General features: G+C 37.2%; 2 protein-coding genes and 1 non-coding gene across 3 annotated transcripts; 2 read left to right on the forward strand and 1 right to left on the reverse strand.

Annotated features, from left to right (window-relative positions):
* The first annotated feature begins 457 nt into the window (after nt 1-457).
* LOC111808231 (titin-like) lies at nt 458-12,858 on the forward strand. The gene is made up of 37 exons (XM_023694093.1): nt 458-567; nt 655-716; nt 786-869; nt 957-1,040; nt 1,129-1,212; nt 1,301-1,384; nt 1,472-1,555; nt 1,643-1,726; nt 6,485-6,568; nt 8,105-8,188; nt 8,277-8,360; nt 8,449-8,532; nt 8,621-8,704; nt 8,793-8,876; nt 8,964-9,047; nt 9,136-9,219; nt 9,308-9,391; nt 9,480-9,563; nt 9,652-9,735; nt 9,824-9,907; nt 9,996-10,079; nt 10,168-10,251; nt 10,340-10,423; nt 10,513-10,596; nt 10,685-10,768; nt 10,858-10,941; nt 11,031-11,114; nt 11,203-11,286; nt 11,375-11,458; nt 11,547-11,630; nt 11,720-11,803; nt 11,892-11,975; nt 12,064-12,147; nt 12,236-12,319; nt 12,408-12,491; nt 12,580-12,663; nt 12,751-12,858. Exons 1-37 carry the CDS (start codon nt 501-503, stop codon nt 12,838-12,840), a joined length of 3,075 nt encoding a protein of 1,024 aa, XP_023549861.1. The 5' UTR covers nt 458-500; the 3' UTR covers nt 12,841-12,858.
* A 1,451-nt stretch (nt 12,859-14,309) lies between these two features.
* LOC111809480 lies at nt 14,310-14,445 on the forward strand. Its single transcript, XR_002817249.1, has one exon. It is a non-coding gene; the product is annotated as a small nucleolar RNA Z247 (small nucleolar RNA).
* A 5,314-nt stretch (nt 14,446-19,759) lies between these two features.
* On the reverse strand, nt 19,760-20,874 carry LOC111808079 (expansin-A10-like). Its single transcript, XM_023693873.1, has 3 exons — nt 20,604-20,874; nt 20,225-20,513; nt 19,760-20,159 (listed from the first exon to the last, which is right to left on the reverse strand). The coding sequence occupies exons 1-3, from the start codon at nt 20,734-20,736 to the stop codon at nt 19,850-19,852; spliced, it is 732 nt and encodes a 243-aa protein (XP_023549641.1). The 5' UTR covers nt 20,737-20,874; the 3' UTR covers nt 19,760-19,849.
* Nucleotides 20,875-22,012: the final 1,138 nt, after the last annotated feature.

Here is a 22,012-nt window from a genome sequence, read left to right on the forward strand (position 1 = left end):
TAGTTAAATAATATTCTAATTTAAAGGATTATTATAATCTCACATATAATTAATTATTATCTAGATTCTTTTTTATCCATGATATTTTCAGATTCATTTCATGTTTTTATGAATTTCAGTGTTTTCCAAATTCATTCCAAGTGTAATCCATGCACAAAAGACTTTCAGCTAATACACTGCAAAATGCCCCTCTAAAAGTCTATTCCATTATTGATAATACGGATAATATCGATAATATCGTATCATTATTGAAATAGATGATGTGATTTTATTTTTCAAGCATTTTAAATCTTATCTCTTATGTTTACTTTTACAAAACAGGGATTTTTTTCATAAATATATAAAATATTGTGGGTGCAATGTACCTCCCCATGAATATATATGGTAATAGAAAAAAGTTGCATGGTACGTTATCAGCGGACGTTATAAATAGGGTTTGATATGAAGTGTGAAGGACCAAGCAGTTTCATTGTGTTATCGAACTCAATCCATTTCAAGAAATGGGTAGCTCTACACCTCTGTCAGTGCTCCTCCTGTCATGCTTTCTCCTACTCGTGCTGTCTCCTGGTACTCTTCTTTCTTGTTTTCTCACATTCTTCTCATATTTTCATGCCATCTTATTGACTTACTAACCTTTGTTGGACATGTTTGAAGCATATGGAGCAAAATCGATGGGAAAAGGCGTGAAAGATGCAGGCTTGTTCGGTTCACTAAAGGTAGATGAGTTGAGAGTTATGGTTGGATTTTGTGTGAAGTGTGTTTGATTATTATGTTATTTTTTGTAGGACGAGAAATCGAGAAAGATGGTTGATGTAACAGACTATCGACCCACCGGACCTAATATTCCTGGAGGACCTCACTACGCGAATGTAAACCATGCAATGAGCTTTACATTGAGCAGAGTTTTTGTTGGATTTTGTGTGAAGTGTGTTTGATTCTCATGTTATTTTTTGTAGGACAAGAAATCAAGAAAGATGGTTGACGTAAACGACTATAGACCAACAGGACCTAATATTCCTGGAGGACCTCACTACTCAAATGTAAACCATGCAATGAGCTTTACAGTGAGCAGAGTTTTGGTTGGATTTTGTGTGAAGTGTGTTTGATTCTTATGTTATTTTTTTGTAGGACGAGAAGTCAAGAAAGATGGTTGACGTAAACGACTATCCACCAACAGGACCTAATATTCCTGGAGGACCTCACTACTCAAAAGTAAACCATGCAATGAGCTTTATAGTGAGCAGAGTTTTGGTTGGATTTTGTGTGAAGTGTGTTTGATTCTTATGTTAATTTTTTGTAGGACGAGAAATCAAGAAAGATGGTTGACGTAAACGACTATCCACCAACAGGACCTAATATTCCTGGAGGACCTCACTACTCAAATGTAAACCATGCAATGAGCTTTACAGTGAGCAGAGTTTTGGTTGAATTTTGTGTTTAGTGTGTTTGATTCTTATGTTATTTTTTGTAGGACGAGAAATCAAGAAAAATGGTTGACGTAAACGACTATCGACCAACAGGACCTAATATTCCTGGAGGACCTCACTACTCAAATGTAAACCATGCAATGAGCTTTACAGAGAGCAGAGTTTTGGTTGGATTTTGTGTGAAGTGTGTTTGATTCTTATGTTATTTTTTGTAGGACGAGAAATCAAGAAAGATGGTTGACGTAAACGAATATCTACCATTTGGACCTAGTATTCCTGAAGGAGTTCACTACTCAAATGTAAACCATGCAATGAGCTTTACATTAAGCAGAGTTTTGGTTGGATTTTGTGTGAAGTGTGTTTGATTCTTATGTTATTTTTTGTAGGACGAGAAGTCAAGAAAGATGGTTGACGTAAACGACTATAGACCAACAGGACCTAATATTCCTGGAGGACCTCACTTTATTAAAGTGTGATCATGTAATAGCTGAACAACACATTATAAGTGTTGTTCTATCTTTATGTTCAAGTATAATAATTCATGCACGCGCATGAACTTTAATTTTAATCCTTATTTAAGTACTCATTAAGCTTTTCAACTAGTTTTTAATTACTCTCCTCTATATACATTACATTAGATTAGTATAATTAATTTATTATTTAATATAATTTCGCCGCGAATTTAGGTGCAATTAGAAGAAGATTATAATTAAAAATATTATAAAAAAAATTAATTAGTTGACCACTTTGCCCAACGTAATTACCAAATCCCTCGTCCCATCACCGGAGGAGTTTGGTCTCTGCAACGTTTCAATGGACGGCAATACAAACCTATAATGGTTCGTTGGCCAACCAACTTGCAGACCGGGATCGAGTTTGGGAAATAGATCATCTCAAACCAAATTCCAATCTAACCGCGGTTAAACTACCCGATTCAATCAAACACAGATCATATTCTACCGGTCATATTAGACCATTTCTTTAGGGTTAAAATGGTTAGCTTAGACCATTAATTTAATCATGTCTATTTCTTTAACGAGTTGTCTTGTTTTTATAGTGCAATTAATTTCAGAGTTTTATTACCTCCCTTATTAATTAATTAATATTATAGTTTAAAGGATTATTATAATGTTAAGACATGATTTGATGTAATTAATAATTATTTATAACATATTCAGATTCATTTCATGTTTCCATGAATATACGTGTTTTCCGACCACATTCCAAGTGTAATCCATGCGGGGAGGACTTGAACTGATACAATGCAAAATGCCTCGACTTTCTCATTAACTCTACCAATTTATGTATACCTTATCCAAACCTTCTTCCACCATTCTAGTTCTTTAGATCACTATGAATATTTGAATTTCACTCTTTAAAAAAAATGCTATTTTCAATTTTAATATAAATAAGAGTTAATATAATGGATAATATCGTATTGTCGTGGAGATAGATTATGCGATTATAACCGATTCTCTCGACGCGTTATAACTGCTCATGAATATATGTGATAATACCAACAAACAAAGTTGCATGGTCGGACATTATAAATTGGGTATGATCCGCACTTGGAAGGCTCACAAAAATGGGTACCTCTAGAGCTCTGTCAATGCTTCTCCTTTCATGCTTTCTTGTTCTCTTGCTGTCTTCTGGTACTCTGTTTTCTCTCATTCTTCTCATGTTTTCATGTCATCTTATTCACTTACTAACCTTTGTTGGACATGTTTGAAGCAAAAGGCGAAGAAGTGATGGGAATAGGCGTCAAAGATGCAGGCTCGTTTGGTCCGACAAAGGTAAATGAGTTCAGAGTTTTGGTTGGATTTTGTGTCGAGTGTGTTTGATTGTTATGTTGTTTTTGTTTTGTGTAGGTTGGAAAGTCAAGAAAGTTGGTTGTTGACGTAAAGGACTATCCAAGTACTGGAGCTAATATTCCTGGAGGACCTCCCTTACACGCCACTTTTCCATGAACTCGAACTCGTCGTTTCGTGGAGGGATCCTACTTTCGCTGTTTATAACTACTATAACTCTCTTAAGCCTCTCTCTTTCCTTCTATGGAATGAGTTGAAATGTATGTTCTAAGTGTTGTTGTCTCTATGTGTCTAAATATAATAATAATCTATGCGTGTGCATGGACCTTAACTTAAGCTTTTCGACTCATACTATAATTAATTATTATTTAATATAAATTGGTCGCGAATTTAGTGGGAAGGAGACGAGGACGAAGAATATAATTAAAAATGTAATAAAAAGTGAATTGGTTAACCACTTTGTCCATCGTAATTACTAAATCCCGCGTTCTATCGCCAGAAGAGTTTGGTCTCTGCAACGTTTCAATGGAACAAAAGAAGAGAGCAAAGTCGACTTCTGTATCTCATCCTTAACATGGTATCAGAGCAAGAGAAGAGGAAGAACAGAAGTGAACGAGATTGGAATAGAGAACTTCGGATGAATTGAAATTAATATATCATCATTTTAAGCCCACATCTCAAAAATTTTAATTTTTAGTATCTATCACAATTGTACCTGATTCACCAAGAACATATTCATTATCAAGATGTTTGTGGCGAGCAATCAATATTCCGTCACCAACAAGTAGCCTCATAATCTCAATCTGGGTCTTGAATTGCTTAATCATTCTCCTAAACTGAGAATTGTGGTTGACAAACTGTTCTCGATCGTCCAACATCAAGACTACGTTATAAGCATCTTCAAATTTCTCACCAAAGCTCAAAGGTGGCATGCTCAAGATGTTCGTATTTTCTTTTCACATCTTTACACGATTCAGTGATGGAATAATTAGACAATGAGCAAGCTCTAAAGTTAAAAGATCTCTCTCCACTATCACTAACAACGATCTTTGGCACATGCCCCTATTAGAAGAACAAGTCGACCTATTTTCACTTCCAACGGCTTCTACTTGATCGTAAACAAGATCTTCACAAACACAACATAAGACTATTAGCTAAAGTGATGAGATATCCTTGTTCGGGTTATCCTCTAAAGCTTCTTTAAAGGAATCAAGAACTCCATTGTATGCTCGTAATCAAGCAGCATGGCATATAACAACCAATTCAGTTAGCCGTTAATTTTTGAGTTTGTTATTTTTTTTCTTTCCTAAATTCATTAATTTGTAACGCTATGGGCTTCGGATTTCTCCTTTCATGATGTGGGAATGATTTGGTGGGACGCTCTATGGGCCTTGGCCCACCTCTTTTTTCTTTACCTCCATTATTAATTAATTAATTAATTAATATTCTAATTTAAAGGATTATTATAATCTTAAGACATGTAATAATTAATTATTATTCATGATATATGAAGAAAGATATGTTATTTATAAATATATTTAGAAGTGAGACAGAAATATATAGTAGATATTTGGTAAAAATTTGACAGGAAGATATATTTGTTAGATTATATGAGCTAGATTTAGTAAATTAAAACCATATGTATACCAGTAGTGTTGTACTTTCTCCCATTTTCTGTACATGCTTCAAGTCATCAACATAAAATTTTTAGCCGATATACTTTCTTTGTATTTTTTTTTTTCGTTCTTTGTGTTCATCTTGATCGAGTGTGTGTCGTTGAGTGATCTTAACAATTGATATCAGAGCTAACAACTGATATCAATCCTAACAATTTGATCGTTACGTGAATTTCTATGTTTTCCAAATTGATTCCAAGTGTAATCCATGCAGAGAAGACTTACAACTAATACACTACAAAATGCCCTTCTAACCTTCTACTTCTTTAAATCACTATAATTCATATTCATTTATCTTATTTATAAAATAAATATAAAGAAGTTATATAATTTCTTTTATTTATACGTGTAAAACTTATATCGTACTATTGTTGGAATAGGGTATGTGATTTTATTCTTCAAGCTTAGCCGACGCATGGTTTTAAATCTTATCTACTCCGTTTACTTTTACAAATTATATTTGGTAATTTTACACGGATTCTTTTACATAAATATATAAAATATTGTGGGTGCACTGTACCTCCCCATGAATATATATGGTAATAGAAAGAAAGTTGCATGGTATGTTACGAGAGGACGTTATAAATAGGGTTTGATATGAAGTGTGAAGGACCAAACAGTTCCATTGTGTTATTAAACTCAACACATTTGGATAATCCTCTCCACGAAATGAGTAGCTCTACACCTCTGTCAGTGCTCCTCCTTTCATGCTTTCTCCTACTCGTGCTGTCTCCTGGTACTCTTCTTCCTTGTTTTGTCACATTCTTCTCATATTTTCATGCCATCTTATTGACTTACTAACCTTTGTTGGACATGTTTGAAGCATATGGAGCAGAATCGATGGGAATAGGCGTGAAAGATGCAGGCTTGTTCGGTTCACTAAAGGTAGATGAGTTGAGAGTTATGGTTGGATTTTGTGTGAAGTGTATTTGNACCAACCGGACCTAATATTCCTGGAGGACCTCACTCTATTAAAGTGTAATCCATGTAATAGCAGAACAACGCATTATAAGTGTTGTTCTATCTTTATGTTCAAGTATAATAATTCATGCAGGCAGATGGACTTTAATTTTAATCCTTATTTAAGTACTCATTAAGCTTTTCAACTAGTTTTTAATTACTCTCCTCTATATACATTACATTAGATTAGTATAATTAATTTATTATTTAATATAATTTCGCCGCGAATTTAGGTGCAATTAGAAGAAGATTATAATTTAAAATATTATAAAAAAATGAATTGGTTGACCACTTTGCCCAACGTAATTACCAAATCCCTCGTCCCATCACCAGAGGAGTTTGGTCCCTGCAACGTTTCAATGGACGGCAATACAAACCCATAATGGTTGGTTGGTCAACCGACTTGCAGACCGGGATCGAGTATGGGATATAGACCATCTCAAACCAAATTCCAATCCAACCGCGGTTAAACTACCCGATTCAATCAAACACAGATCATATTCTTTTTTTACTGAGTTGTTTTTGTTGGACGATGAAAGTCTCAAATAATTTAGAGAATGATCATGAGNGATTTTGTGTGAAGTGTGTTTGATTCTTATGTTATTTTTTGTAGGACGAGAAATCAAGAAAGATGGTTGACGTAAACGACTATCGACCAACAGGACCTAATATTCCTGGAGGACCTCACTACTCAAATGTAAACCATGCAATGATCTTTACATTGAGCAGAGNCCCGATTCAATCAAACACAGATCATATTCTTTTTTTACTGAGTTGTTTTTGTTGGACGATGAAAGTCTCAAATAATTTAGAGAATGATCATGAGTTTATAATTAATAATAGTCTCTCTATTACGAAGCCGAAAACAAAGTCATGATTGCTTATATTCAAAGTGGACAAAATCAAAGAACTAATGGGTGCAAAAAAATGTATCCAGAAACAAATTAAACCCAAAGAACCGACACACAAAATCAAGAATCAAATAGAAGGGAGAGAGTGATCTGTAGGTTTAAATAGTAAATAAGATACGATCTACCAACTAATTTTTTTATATACTGAAATAAAATGAAATAAAATATACTTCCTTGGGCTTATGGGCTTTGAATGATTTGGTGGGTCACTCCATGGGCCTTGGCCCACCTCTTTTTTCTTTACCTCCATTATTAATTAATTAATTAATATTCTTAATTCATGTAATTAATTATTATTAATGATGTTTTCAGATTCATTTAATCGTTTCATAAATTTCTGTGTTTTTCAAATTGATTCCAAGTGTAATCCATGCAGAGAAGACTACAATTAATGCAGAGAAGACTACAATTAATACACTGCAAAATGCCTATCCAACATTCTAGTTCTTTGGATCACTAAAAATAACAAATATGTCATTTTAACTACCTTATATGGATAAATTTAAAATAAATTGAGTTTCTTATTATATAATCCATATTCATTTATATTCTTTATATTGAACAAAGTATCTAAAGTATTGATAATATCGAATTATCGTTGAAATAGGTTATGCGATTATCAATTATTAATTTTCAAGCGCGTAGCCAATGCATGTAATAGTTTACGGGGATTTTATTTTCATAAATATATAAAATATTGTGGGTGCAATGTACCTCCCCATGAATATATATGGTAATAGAAAACAAGTTGCATGGTACGTTATAATTGGACGTTATAAATAGGGTTTGATATGAAGTGTGAAGGACCAAGCAGTTTCATTGTGTTATCGAACTCGATCCATTTGGATAATCCTCTCCAAGAAATGGGTAGCAATACACCTATGTCAGTGCTCCTCCTTTCATGCTTTCTCCTACTCGTGCTGTCTCCTGGTAATCTTCGTCCTTGTTTCCTCACATTCTTCTCGTATGTTCATGCCATCTTATTGACTTACTAACCTTTGTTGGACATGTTTGAAGCATATGGCGCAGAAGCGATGGGAATAGGCGTGAAAGATGCAAGCTTGTTTGGTTCACTAAAGGTAAATGAGTGCAGAGTTAAGGTTGGATTTCGTGTGAAGTGTGTTTGATTATATTATGTTATTTTTTGTAGGAAGAGAAATCAAGAAAGATGGTTGACGTAACAGACTACCGACCACCGGGAGCTAACATTCCTGGAGGACCTCACTTCGCAAATGTAATCCATGCAATGAGCTTAACAATGAGAAGAGTTTTTGTTGGATTTTGTGTGAAGTGTGCTTGATTATTATGTTATTTTTTTGTAGGACGAGAAATCAAGAAAGATGGTTGACGTAACAGACTACCGACCACCAGGAGCTAACATTCCAGGAGGACCTCACTTCTCAAATGTAATCCATGCAATGAGCTTAACAGTGACCAGAGTTTTGGTTAGATTTTGTGTGAAGTGTGCTTGATTATTATGTTAATTTTTTGTAGGACGAGAAATCAAGAAAGATGGTTGACGTAACAGACTACCGACCACCAGGAGCTAACATTCCTGGAGGACCTCACTTCGCAAATGTAATCCATGCAATGAGCTTAACAATGAGAAGAGTTTTGGTTGGATTTTGTGTGAAGTGTGCTTGATTATTATGTTATTTTTTTGTAGGACGAGAAATCAAGAAAGATGGTTGACGTAACAGACTACCGACCACCAGGAGCTAACATTCCTGGAGGACCTCACTTCGCAAATGTAATCCATGCAATGAGCTTAACAATGAGAAGAGTTTTGGTTGGATTTTGTGTGAAGTGTGCTTGATTATTATGTTATTTTTTTGTAGGACGAGAAATCAAGAAAGATGGTTGACGTAACAGACTACCGACCACCAGGAGCTAACATTCCTGGAGGACCTCACTTCGCAAATGTAATCCATGCAATGAGCTTAACAATGAGAAGAGTTTTGGTTGGATTTTGTGTGAAGTGTGCTTGATTATTATGTTATTTTTTTGTAGGACGAGAAATCAAGAAAGATGGTTGACGTAACAGACTACCGACCACCAGGAGCTAACATTCCAGGAGGACCTCACTTCTCAAATGTAATCCATGCAATGAGCTTAACATGAGAAGAGTTTTGATTGGATTTTGTGTGAAATGTGCTTGATTATTATGTTATTTTTTTGTAGGACGAGAAATCAAGAAAGATGGTTGACGTAACAGACTATCGACCACCAGGAGCTAACATTCCTGGAGGACCTCACTTCGCAAATGTAATCCATGCAATGAGCTTAACAATGAGAAGAGTTTTGGTTGGATTTTGTGTGAAGTGTGCTTGATTATTATGTTATTTTTTTGTAGGACGAGAAATCAAGAAAGATGGTTGACGTAACAGACTATCGACCACCAGGAGCTAACATTCCTGGAGGACCTCACTTCGCAAATGTAATCCACGCAATGAGCTTAACAATGAGCAGAGTTTTGGTTTGATTTTGTGTGAAGTGTGCTTGATTGTTATCTTATTTTTTTGTAGGACGAGAAATCAAGTAAGATTGTTGACGTAAACGACTATCTACCAATGGGACCTAGTATTCCTGAAGGACTTCACTACTCAAATGTAAACCATGCAATGATCTTTACAATGAGAAGAGTTTTGGTTGGATTTTGTGTGAAGTGTGTTTGATTATTATGTTATTTTTTTGTAGGACGAGAAATCAAGAAAGATGGTTGACGTAACAGACTACCGACCACCGGGAGCTAACATTCCTGGAGGACCTCACTTCGCAAATGTAATCCATGCAATGAGCTTAACAATGAGAAGAGTTTTGGTTGGATTTTGTGTGAAGTGTGCTTGATTATTATGTTTATTTTTTGTAGGACGAGAAATCAAGAAAGATGGTTGACGTAACAGACTACCGACCACCGGGAGCTAACATTCCTGGAGGACCTCACTTCGCAAATGTAATCCATGCAATGAGCTTAACAATGAGAAGAGTTTTGGTTGGATTTTGTGTGAAGTGTGCTTGATTATTATGTTAATTTTTTGTAGGATGAGAAATCAAGAAAGATGGTTGACGTAACAGACTACCGACCACCAGGAGCTAACATTCCAGGAGGACCTCACTTCTCAAATGTAATCCATGCAATGAGCTTAACAGTGAGCAGAGTTTTGGTTAGATTTTGTGTGAAGTGTGCTTGATTATTATGTTAATTTTTTGTAGGACGAGAAATCAAGAAAGATGGTTGACGTAACAGACTACCGACCACCAGGAGCTAACATTCCAGGAGGACCTCACTTCGCAAATGTAATCCATGCAATGAGCTTAACAATGAGCAGAGTTTTGGTTAGATTTTGTGTGAAGTGTGCTTGATTATTATTTTTATTTTTTGTAGGACGAGAAATCAAGAAAGATGGTTGACGTAACAGACTACCGACCACCGGGAGCTAACATTCCTGGAGGACCTCACTTCGCAAATGTAATCCATGCAATGAGCTTAACAATGAGAAGAGTTTTGGTTGGATTTTGTGTGAAGTGTGCTTGATTATTATGTTTATTTTTTGTAGGACGAGAAATCAAGAAAGATGGTTGACGTAACAGACTACCGACCACCGGGAGCTAACATTCCTGGAGGACCTCACTTCGCAAATGTAATCCATGCAATGAGCTTAACAATGAGAAGAGTTTTGGTTGGATTTTGTGTGAAGTGTGCTTGATTATTATGTTATTTTTTTTGTAGGATGAGAAATCAAGAAAGATGGTTGACGTAACAGACTACCGACCACCGGGAGCTAACATTCCTGGAGGACCTCACTTCGCAAATGTAATCCATGCAATGAGCTTAACAATGAGAAGAGTTTTGGTTGGATTTTGTGTGAAGTGTGCTTGATTATTATGTTTTTTTTTTGTAGGATGAGAAATCAAGAAAGATGGTTGACGTAACAGACTACCGACCACCGGGAGCTAACATTCCTGGAGGACCTCACTTCGCAAATGTAATCCATGCAATGAGCTTAACAATGAGAAGAGTTTTGGTTGGATTTTGTGTGAAGTGTGCTTGATTATTATGTTTTATTTTTTGTAGGACGAGAAATCAAGAAAGATGGTTGACGTAACAGACTACCGACCACCGGGAGCTAACATTCCTGGAGGACCTCACTTCGCAAATGTAATCCATGCAATGAGCTTAACAATGAGAAGAGTTTTGGTTGGATTTTGTGTGAAGTGTGCTTGATTATTATGTTTTATTTTTTGTAGGACGAGAAATCAAGAAAGATGGTTGACGTAACAGACTACCGACCACCGGGAGCTAACATTCCTGGAGGACCTCACTTCGCAAATGTAATCCATGCAATGAGCTTAACAATGAGAAGAGTTTTGGTTGGATTTTGTGTGAAGTGTGCTTGATTATTATGTTTTTTTTTTGTAGGACGAGAAATCAAGAAAGATGGTTGACGTAACAGACTACCGACCACCGGGAGCTAACATTCCTGGAGGACCTCACTTCGCAAATGTAATCCATGCAATGAGCTTAACAATGAGAAGAGTTTTGGTTGGATTTTGTGTGAAGTGTGCTTGATTATTATGTTATTTTTTTGTAGGACGAGAAATCAAGAAAGATGGTTGACGTAACAGACTACCGACCACCGGGAGCTAACATTCCTGGAGGACCTCACTTCGCAAATGTAATCCATGCAATGAGCTTAACAATGAGAAGAGTTTTGGTTGGATTTTGTGTGAAGTGTGCTTGATTATTATGTTTTTTTTTTGTAGGACGAGAAATCAAGAAAGATGGTTGACGTAACAGACTACCGACCACCGGGAGCTAACATTCCTGGAGGACCTCACTTCGCAAATGTAATCCATGCAATGAGCTTAACAATGAGAAGAGTTTTGGTTGGATTTTGTGTGAAGTGTGCTTGATTATTATGTTTTTTTTTTTGTAGGATGAGAAATCAAGAAAGATGGTTGACGTAACAGACTACCGACCACCGGGAGCTAACATTCCTGGAGGACCTCACTTCTCAAATGTAATCCATGCAATGAGCTTAACAGTGAGAAGAGTTTTGGTTAGATTTTGTGTGAAGTGTGCTTGATTATTATGTTAATTTTTTGTAGGACGAGAAATCAAGAAAGATGGTTGACGTAACAGACTACCGACCACCAGGAGCTAACATTCCAGGAGGACCTCACTTCGCAAATGTAATCCATGCAATGAGCTTAACAATGAGAAGAGTTTTGGTTAGATTTTGTGTGAAGTGTGCTTGATTATTATGTTATTTTTTTGTAGGACGAGAAATCAAGAAAGATGGTTGACGTAACAGACTACCGACCACCAGGAGCTAACATTCCAGGAGGACCTCACTTCGCAAATGTAATCCATGCAATGAGCTTAACAATGAGAAGAGTTTTGGTTAGATTTTGTGTGAAGTGTGCTTGATTATTATGTTATTTTTTTGTAGGACGAGAAATCAAGAAAGATGGTTGACGTAACAGACTACCGACCACCGGGAGCTAACATTCCTGGAGGACCTCACTTCGCAAATGTAATCCATGCAATGAGCTTAACAATGAGAAGAGTTTTGGTTGGATTTTGTGTGAAGTGTGCTTGATTATTATGTTATTTTTTTGTAGGACGAGAAATCAAGAAAGATGGTTGACGTAACAGACTACCGACCACCAGGAGCTAACATTCCAGGAGGACCTCACTTCGCAAATGTAATCCATGCAATGAGCTTAACAATGAGAAGAGTTTTGGTTAGATTTTGTGTGAAGTGTGCTTGATTATTATGTTATTTTTTTGTAGGACGAGAAATCAAGAAAGATGGTTGACGTAACGGACTACCGACCACCAGGAGCTAACATTCCTGGAGGACCTCACTTCTCAAATGTAATCCATGCAATGAGCTTAACATTGACTAGAGTGTTGGTTGGATTTTGTGTGAAGTGTGTTTAATTATTATGTTATTTTTTGTAGGACGAGAAATCAAGAAAGATGGTTGACGTAGCAGACTACCGCCCACCCGGAGCTAACATTCCTGGAGGACCTCACTCTATTAAAGTGTAGTCCATGTAATATGGTGAACACAGTGTACTCTAAGTATAAGAGTAGTATGTGTGAGTTGAACACAGTGTACTCTAAGTATAAGAGTAGTGTATGTAATGAGTTGAACACCGTGTACTCTAAGTTTAAGTGTAGTCCATGTAATGAGCTGGAACACAGTAAGTATTGTTCTCGTATAAATTATAAACCATGCACTAGCATGGACCTTGAACTTTAAAACTCTCTCCTTATTCAACTATTTATTAAGCTTTTGGAGTTATAGTATAATTAATTTGTTATTTAATATAATTTGGCCGCCAATTTAGTGGAAAGAAGAAGAAGACAAAGAATATAATTAAAAATGTAATAAAAAAATGAATTGGTTGACCATTTTGTCCAACATAATTACCAAATCCACACACAATTTCCCAGAAAGGCCGCAATTATGAAACGAACCTTCCTGGTTGCAACGGCCTCACCATTGATTCAACATTTCTGTAATTAAATTTAACGTCTTTTTGACTTTATACCAAACCCCAATTCCTCTGTTTCCTTGATCGTTCAAACCATTACGCGCAAACAGGGCTTCAAATACCCCACGCATCCGATTGAACCCCTCATTCAATCACCGGAGGAGTTTGGTCTCTGCAACGTTTCGATGGACGGCAACACAATCCAAGCAAACCCCTCTTTCCGATTCCTTATAATGATCGACTGCTTTCGTTTTCAGAAACTGGGCTCTTGGCTCTACGCCTTCGCTACCGGAAAACGAAAGCAGTGGAGTTTGTTAGAATTGGTCAATCCATTAGAATAGCTTGAAGTTAGTCATGCCATAAGAATAGGCTTACTTCGTTAGTTTCCTATGAAATCGGATCTATTAGTTAATCTTTTGCCAATATAAATAGAATATGTCCTCAATAGTGTGAGGTACAGTTTTGCATAAACTTGATATGGTATCAGAGCAGAAATAAGATCCACGAGATCCATAGCCTCTGCTGTTAGACATGTCAATCCCAATCAACACAATGTCTTCTCCGTCGATCAGTCAGGTGATTAGTGTTAAGCTTACACAAGAAAATTATCTACTGTGGTCTACCCAAATCCTTCCCTACTTGCGTAGCCAAAACCTTGTTGGTTTTGTGGATGGATCCATGCCTGCACCAAGCCAGACGATCGCCGTTGAACCAAGTGAAGAAACAGGGAATCGCAAAATTATCATCAACCCTGAGTTCACAGTCTGGTACCCCCAGGACCAGCTGGTACTCAGCCTCATCAACTCATCAGTCACTGAGGAGGTTCTCAGCACGATGGTTGGAATCACCACTGCACGAGAAGCCTGGATTACGCTGGAGCGACAATTTGCTTCCACATCTCGAGCAAGAGCAATGCAGATCCGTATGGAACTCTCTACTATCCAGAAAAAGGACATGACAATTGCTGACTACTTTCGTAAAGTAAAACATCTTGGTGATACACTTGCTGCCATTGGCAAGCGAATAGAGGATGAAGAACTCATCGCCTACATGCTGCAAGGACTTGGTCCAGATTATGATCCTCTAGTCACAAGCATTACAACCAGAACAGATGTATACACTGTCAGCGACGTGTATGCTCACATGCTGAGCTATGAGATGCGGCACTTGCGTAAGGGTACATTTGAGCAACTTTCATCTGCTAACAATGTCAATAGGATATCCATTCGTGGAGGTGCCAATGGAGGTCGAGGTAGTCGCGGTCGTAGTCGTCAGTTAAATAGTGGTCATGGACAATCAAGGCGTACTGTGAACAATCCTGGACGTCAACCATCAAAGACACAAAGCAGCTCAGGCATTGTCTGTCAGATTTGTGGTAAGCCCAATCACGATGCTTTGCAATGCTGGCACAGATTTGATCAGGCATATCAAGCCGAAAATAATCTCAAACAAGCAGCTTTGGCAACAAGTGGATACACTAGTGACACAAACTGGTATGTTGACACTGGAGCCACAGATCATATCACCAATGACCTAGAGAGGCTTACCACCAGAGAACGCTACACTGGCACCGACCAAATTCAGGTTGCAAATGGCGCAGGTTTGTCTATCTCTCATATTGGGAATTCATTAATTTCTGGTTCATCTCTTGTTCTGAAACATATCCTATATGTTCCTAAAATCAATAAGCACCTAATTTCAGTACAAAGACTAGCATCTGATAATAATGCTGTTGTAGAATTTCACCCAAACTATTTTTTGGTTAAGGACCGAGTCACGAAGAAACTCCTGCTCCACGGTAGATGTAAGAATGGCCTATACGTTCTACCGCATAATTTCAGTCAAGCCTTGCTGACAGCCAAACTTTCGAAAGAACAATGGCACAGAAGGCTAGGGCACCCTGCATCTCCAATTACCATTAGAATTCTACAAGATAATAATTTAGCTATAGATACTAATATTCCCTCTTCCTCAATTTGTAATGCTTGTCAATTAGGGAAAGCACATCAATTGCCATTTGGTTCTTCTCAGCATGTATCTACAGCACCCCTTCAATTAATTCACACTGATGTATGGGGTCCATCCATTGCGTCAGTAAATAATTCCAAATATTATGTTTCCTTTGTTGATGATTTTAGTCGTTATGTTTGGATTTACTTTCTGAGATGCAAATCTGATGTTGAGTCTGTGTTCCTTCAATTTCAAAAACATGTTGAAACTATGCTAAATACCAAAATTCGCTCCGTCCAATCAGATTGGGGGGGTGAATACCATCGGTTACACAATTATTTCAAATCCACAGGCATTGAACATCATATCTCCTGTCCTCACACACACCAGCAGAATGGGTTAGTCGAAAGAAAACACAGACACATTGTAGAAACTGGCCTTGCTTTACTCGCTCAAGCCAACATGCCTCTATCCTACTGGGATGAAGCTTTCAACACAGCTTGCTTTCTTATAAATAGAATGCCCAGCCGAACCATACAACAAGACACACCACTTCATAAATTGTTTGGTAAAAGTCCAGACTACTCCATGCTTAGGGTGTTTGGCTGTGCTTGCTGGCCTAATTTAAGGCCTTACAACAACAAGAAACTGAGTTTCAGAACTACTAGATGTATATTCTTGGGTTATAGTTCTTCTCATAAGGGATATAAATGCTTAAATAGAAGTACAGGACGTATTTACATCTCTAGAGACGTGGTTTTCGATGAAAATATTTTTCCTTTTGAAGAATCTAAGCCACCAAACAAAACCACAAATCCACATCATCCTGTTCTACTTCCAGCCTTAGCCAAACTTGCTAGTTTTTACACTGAAAATGCTCTTACAGATATTGAACCAGTTGTTAGTAATTCCCATATGAATGATGGTCAAACTGATAATATTGCTAGTGACAACTTGTCTGGTGTCAGCTTATCTTCTGCAGATAATACAAGAAGTTCAGAGGAAATTGCAGAATATGAAGCTGAGAGCAGTTCGATCAATGCTCAAAACCAAACTCATGAACATGTGTCTGATCAACCAACTGAAGCAGCTAGTCAACATCCAATGCGAACAAGGTTGAGAAATAACATTGTACAAGCTAAACAATTCACTGATGGAACTATCAGATATTCAGAAACCTCAAGAAAATTCGCAAGCGCTGTAACTATCACAACTCCGATCATAGAGACTGCTACTGAACCTCGAAACCTGCAGGAAGCCATGCAACATCCAAGATGGAGAGGAGCAATGAATGATGAGCTCTCAGCGCTAAAACGAAATGCCACTTGGGATCTAGTTCCACCCAAACCTGGAATAAATCTCATTGATAGTAAATGGGTGTATAAAGTGAAAAGAAAAGCAGATGGGTCAGTTGAAAGATTAAAAGCAAGATTAGTTGCCAAAGGATTCAAGCAAAGATTTGGTGTTGATTACACTGATACTTTTAGCCCTGTGATCAAACCGTCAACAATCAGGGTCATTCTTTCGCTAGCAGTAACCAAGGGCTGGAATATGAGACAAGTTGATATCCAAAATGCATTTTTGCATGGAATTCTGAAAGAGGAAGTGTACATGCGACAACCACCAGGATTTCAAGACTCAGCCAAACCAAAGAATTACATATGCAAGCTCAAGAAAGCCCTTTATGGCCTGAAACAAGCCCCAAAAGCTTGGCATTCAAGGTTGACTGGAAAACTTATTGAGTTAGGCTTCAAGGCTTCAGTAGCTGATTCATCTCTTTTTATTCTCAAAAACAGAGAGATAACTATCTATATGCTCATCTATGTTGATGATATAATTATTGTGAGCTCCTCTGATCAAGCAACCGAAAGGTTGATTCAGAAATTGAAAATAGATTTTGCAGTAAAAGATTTGGGTGGTCTTGAGTATTTTCTGGGTATTGAAGTCAAGAAAACACGAGATGGTATCATACTGTCACAGAGACGATATGCCTTAGATTTGTTGAAAAGAGTAAACATGGAAAAATGCAAACCTATGTCTACACCAATGGGTTCTGCTGAAAAATTATTCAGAGAACAAGGAATACCCTTATCAGCTGAAGAACAATTCAAATACAGAAGTACAGTGGGAGCACTACAATATTTGACAATGACTAGGCCTGATTTGGCATTTGCTGTCAATAAAGTGTGTCAATATCTTCATACACCTACTGATGCTCATTGGGGTGCTGTGAAGAGAATTCTTCGTTATGTTAAAGGCACACTAGCATTAGGAGTGAAAATTCAGAAATCAACCATGATGTTGTCGGGGTTTTCTGATGCTGATTGGGCTGGTTGTCCCGATGATCGACGTTCAACTAGCGGCTTTGCTGTATTTCTTGGAGCAAATCTAATCTCATGGAGTTCCAGAAAACAGGCTACAGTGTCAAGATCAAGCACCGAAGCAGAATACAAGGCCATTGCGAATCTTACTGCAGAAATGATTTGGATCAAGTCATTACTGAAGGAACTGGGCGTGTATCAATCAAAGGCTCCTCGCCTCTGGTGTGACAACCTCGGAGCTACATATTTAACTTCAAATCCAGTATTTCATGCTAGAACGAAACATATTGAAGTTGATTTTCATTTTGTTCGAGAACAAGTAGCACGTAAAGCAATGGAAGTTCGGTTCATTTCATCAAGTGATCAAGTAGCTGATATCCTGACAAAACCACTGTCTAAAACTCCTTTTACTACACATTGTAACAATCTCAACATGTACAAGACTTGTTGGGATTGAAGGGGACTGTTAGAATTGGTCAATCCATTAGAATAGCTTGAAGTTAGTCATGCCATAAGAATAGGCTTACTTCGTTAGTTTCCTATGAAATCGGATCTATTAGTTAATCTTTTGCCAATATAAATAGAATATGTCCTCAATAGTGTGAGGTACAGTTTTGCATAAACTTGATAGAGTTTACCGGCTTCTGAAACGGCTAAATCGGAACAGAGGAAAGAGGGCGGCGAGAGGGTTAGCAGAGAGGAAATGAAATGGGTGATGGGGGAATTGGGGCTTTCGTGGGAGGAAGAGACGGAGGAATCGCTTCCTGTTGTTGGGTCGATGGAAGAGATGTGTAGGATTTTCGATCAAACGGCGGCGAGTGCGGCGGAGGTGAAGGAAGCTTTCGATGTGTTTGATGTTAATAGCGATGGGTTCATCGACGGTGATGAGTTGCAGAGAGTGCTATGCGTTTTGGGGTTCAAAGAAGGAGAGGCGATTCAGAATTGCAGGAGGATGATTAACAAGTTTGATGAGGACAACGATGGCAGAATTGATTTTCAGGAATTTGTTAAATTAATGGAGTCTGCTGTTTATTAATTAATTTATTTATTTATTTAATTTCTCATAGTGGTCGAAATTCAAGCCTTTTGCCCCTTCGTGTTCTTGTTTTCTGGGCGTAAATGGCTTTGAAATTTTGGCCCATCCTATTTATCTCTGTAATTTTTATATATAATCCAATTACTTTGTTCCTTATACCAACTCTTATAATAAGTGTCGGTGCTTACAATTTTTCGTAAATATTGATTTATATATATATATATATAGTTGGACGAACAGACTCTCTACAATGGTTTGTTCATTTGAGTATAAACTCTCATGGTTTTGCTTTATACTTTTCCAGAAGGTCTCGTACCAATGGAAGCCTCAACTATGATCATTCCCTAAATTATTCGAGGTGAGACTTTCATCATTCAACATCTCCCCTTAATCGAGGCTCAACTCCTTTAGAGTCTTAATTATTTTTTACTGTCTTCGAGGAGGCCTGGGACTTTCATCATCCAACACCTCCCCTCGAACAAAGTACACCTCCCCTTAATCGAGGCTCGACTTCTTTAGAGTCTTAGTTATTTTTTACTGTCTTCGAGGAGGCCTGGGACTTTTATCAACCAACACCTCCCCTCGAACAAAGTATGCCTCCCTTTAATCAAGGCTGACTCCTTTGAAGTCTTAGTCNTCTTTGTTCGACATTTGAGGATTTACCAATCTATTGGCATGACTAAGTTTAGGGCATAACTCTGATACCATGTTAGACGAACACAACTCTCCACAATGGTATGATCTTGTCCACTTTGAGCATAAGCTCGAGTTGTTTTGCTTTTGGCTTCTCCAAAATGCCTCATACAATGGAGAGAGTATTCATTGTTTATAAACTCAAGATCATTTCCTAAATTAGCTGACGTTGAATTTTCATTGTCCAACCAAAAAAATAATATATATATATATATATATATATATATATTTAATAAGAGAAATGGACGGGGAAGTGCAGAAAAAACAGAGGAACAAAATATTATTATTCTTTTTAATTATTTAATTATATATATAGGGAAATATATATTGTTTTATATTATAATTCAGCAGCCAAACAAACAAACCCTTCAACCCCATCAACTGAACAGCTACAAAACCAAAAAGGGGAATCTTTTTAAATCATAAAAACCCTTTTTGGAATTTGGGGGATTGGAATATTCTTGATTCTGTTTTAATTTTTTTTTTTTTTTTTTTTTTTTCTCTCTCGCTCGCTCGCTTGGTAGATATCAGCATATGCATGTATACGTAAAAAGGTTGAATTAATAGCGGAACTGTGCGCCCACGTATGTCTGTCCGAAGGACCAGCCGGAGGGAGCCACGTTGTAGGACAGCACTTGTCGCCCGTCGCTGGCTGTCACCAGAAAGGAGAGACTCTGTCCGTTCAGATAAGAGTTGGACTGCCAATTTTGGCCCCAATTTCTCGACATGGGTTGCCATCGGGTCCTCGAACCCTTAATCGCTACTGAATGTATATCCCCGGCACCCCCCACGTTGGTCACTAGTACCAAATTGAAATATGAATGGCCGTTGATTGTAAATCTTATCCCCCCACTTCTTCTGCACCTTACCCTGCAAAATTCACGTTTATAATTAAAATTTTGAAGTAATCTTTATGAGTTACACCACAGGAGTACCTGCGGTAAGCCACGGGGACAATTCCGGCACGATATTGGGCAATGTGTTGGAAGATAGGCTGAGAGAGATCGAAATGGTGGTTGGGAGGGTCGCACCAGCCGCCAGGAGGGCAGAAGTTAGTGGCAGTGACAACAATAGTGCCTGGAATACACCACTGTGGGTCGTTGACACAGCGCAGCTCAAAGCAAGCGCCACAGCTAAGGCCATTGTCAAATAGCGCCGTGCTTAGCGCTGCAGTGTTGGTTCCATACCCTTGGCTGTATAAATTTCCATACCCACAAGCCCCCCCTGTTACAACAACAACAACAACAAACAAACAACATTAGTAAACCATTGAATTCTTACTAATTGGCATCATTAACATAACCCAAAACAAACCCATTGTCCCAGATGCATCACTGCCACCATAGAAAGTGGCGTGCGCGTTGATCCAACCCCCATAATCGCCATTAACACACGACACCATCCAAGAAACACCCACTAAGAGGATTATGATCCCCAATGAAGCCATTCAGTGCCAGAAATTTATTTTCAAAAACAGAGTCAGATGGAATTGGTTTGAGGAAATGAAGAAAACAAGAGGGACTTAAAAGGGTAATAAATAGAGGGCATGGACATGGACGTCATGGTCAAGTTAGTACACACCGTTTGTAACATTATATAGATCTAATGGACGTTATTGAGATTTCAAACGTCGAGACGACCACACCATAATTAACCAATTGAGTTATATTCAAGACCCGATTGAAAAAACAGAGTCGAGATGGGAAATGTGGGGTTTGATTAGGGAAGGGTGAAAGAGAGATGAGTGATGGGGTAGAGGCACATGGACTATGTTCTACCATTTGACGTGCATTATTATTAAATGCCTCTTTCCCTTATTTATTACACGCCCATAGCTGTTTCCCCCCTTCTATTAACGCCTCTTTTTCGACATTTTATAGACACGTCTTTCTTAAGGCCCCATTTCCTTAACACAAATTCAAACCAATATTTATTAAACTCGAATCAACAGAATCAAAATCTTATTTTTTTTCGATCTTCATCCTAAGAAATTATCGAAAATTAAAATCAGAAATCTAGTCATCTTGTTCCCAAAATCGTATCTATTGTAATTACCATAATACCCCTCTCAGACTAATTAAATTTTATGATTGATACTAGAAATATATGGACCATTTATGTTCCCTAGTTGGTCGATGGATACTGAATTTTCCTCGGATCTAAAATAAAAAATAATTTTTAAAATTTAAAATTAGTTAAAATCTTAAAAAAACTAAGCAAGCTTGAATTTAAAAAGAATAATAATGAATTATTTATCTTGCAATTTAAGCATAAATTAAAGGCATTCTGTCCAGATGCCGGTGGATTAGGATATTAGGTGAAATGTAGTTTTATGTAGCATATAAAAAAATAATATATATATATATATATATATATATATATATATATATATATATATTATTTATATAAATCGGATAATGACAATTCATATCATAAATATCCCAAATTGATCAACTTAACAGGGGAAATTGATGCAGATGTTTAATCCAAATCACTTTACCAAAATACCCTTTCAATTTATAAATAACCCCAAATGAAGGAAAAATAATCATTACACAAAGTTGAGGTAAATAAATAAATTGAGCTTATTTATTGCACACAAACATAGGAGGTTAGATATGTCATTTTAGTTTCTTTTTCGTAATATGTACTTTTTTTTTTATAAAAAAAAAAAAAAAAGAATTTAAATAGAATTGTAAAAGAAATCCAAAAGCATTACTCAA

Source organism: Cucurbita pepo, chromosome LG13, assembly GCF_002806865.2.
Source record: "Cucurbita pepo subsp. pepo cultivar mu-cu-16 chromosome LG13, ASM280686v2, whole genome shotgun sequence".
NCBI classification, from domain to species: domain Eukaryota; kingdom Viridiplantae; phylum Streptophyta; class Magnoliopsida; order Cucurbitales; family Cucurbitaceae; genus Cucurbita; species Cucurbita pepo.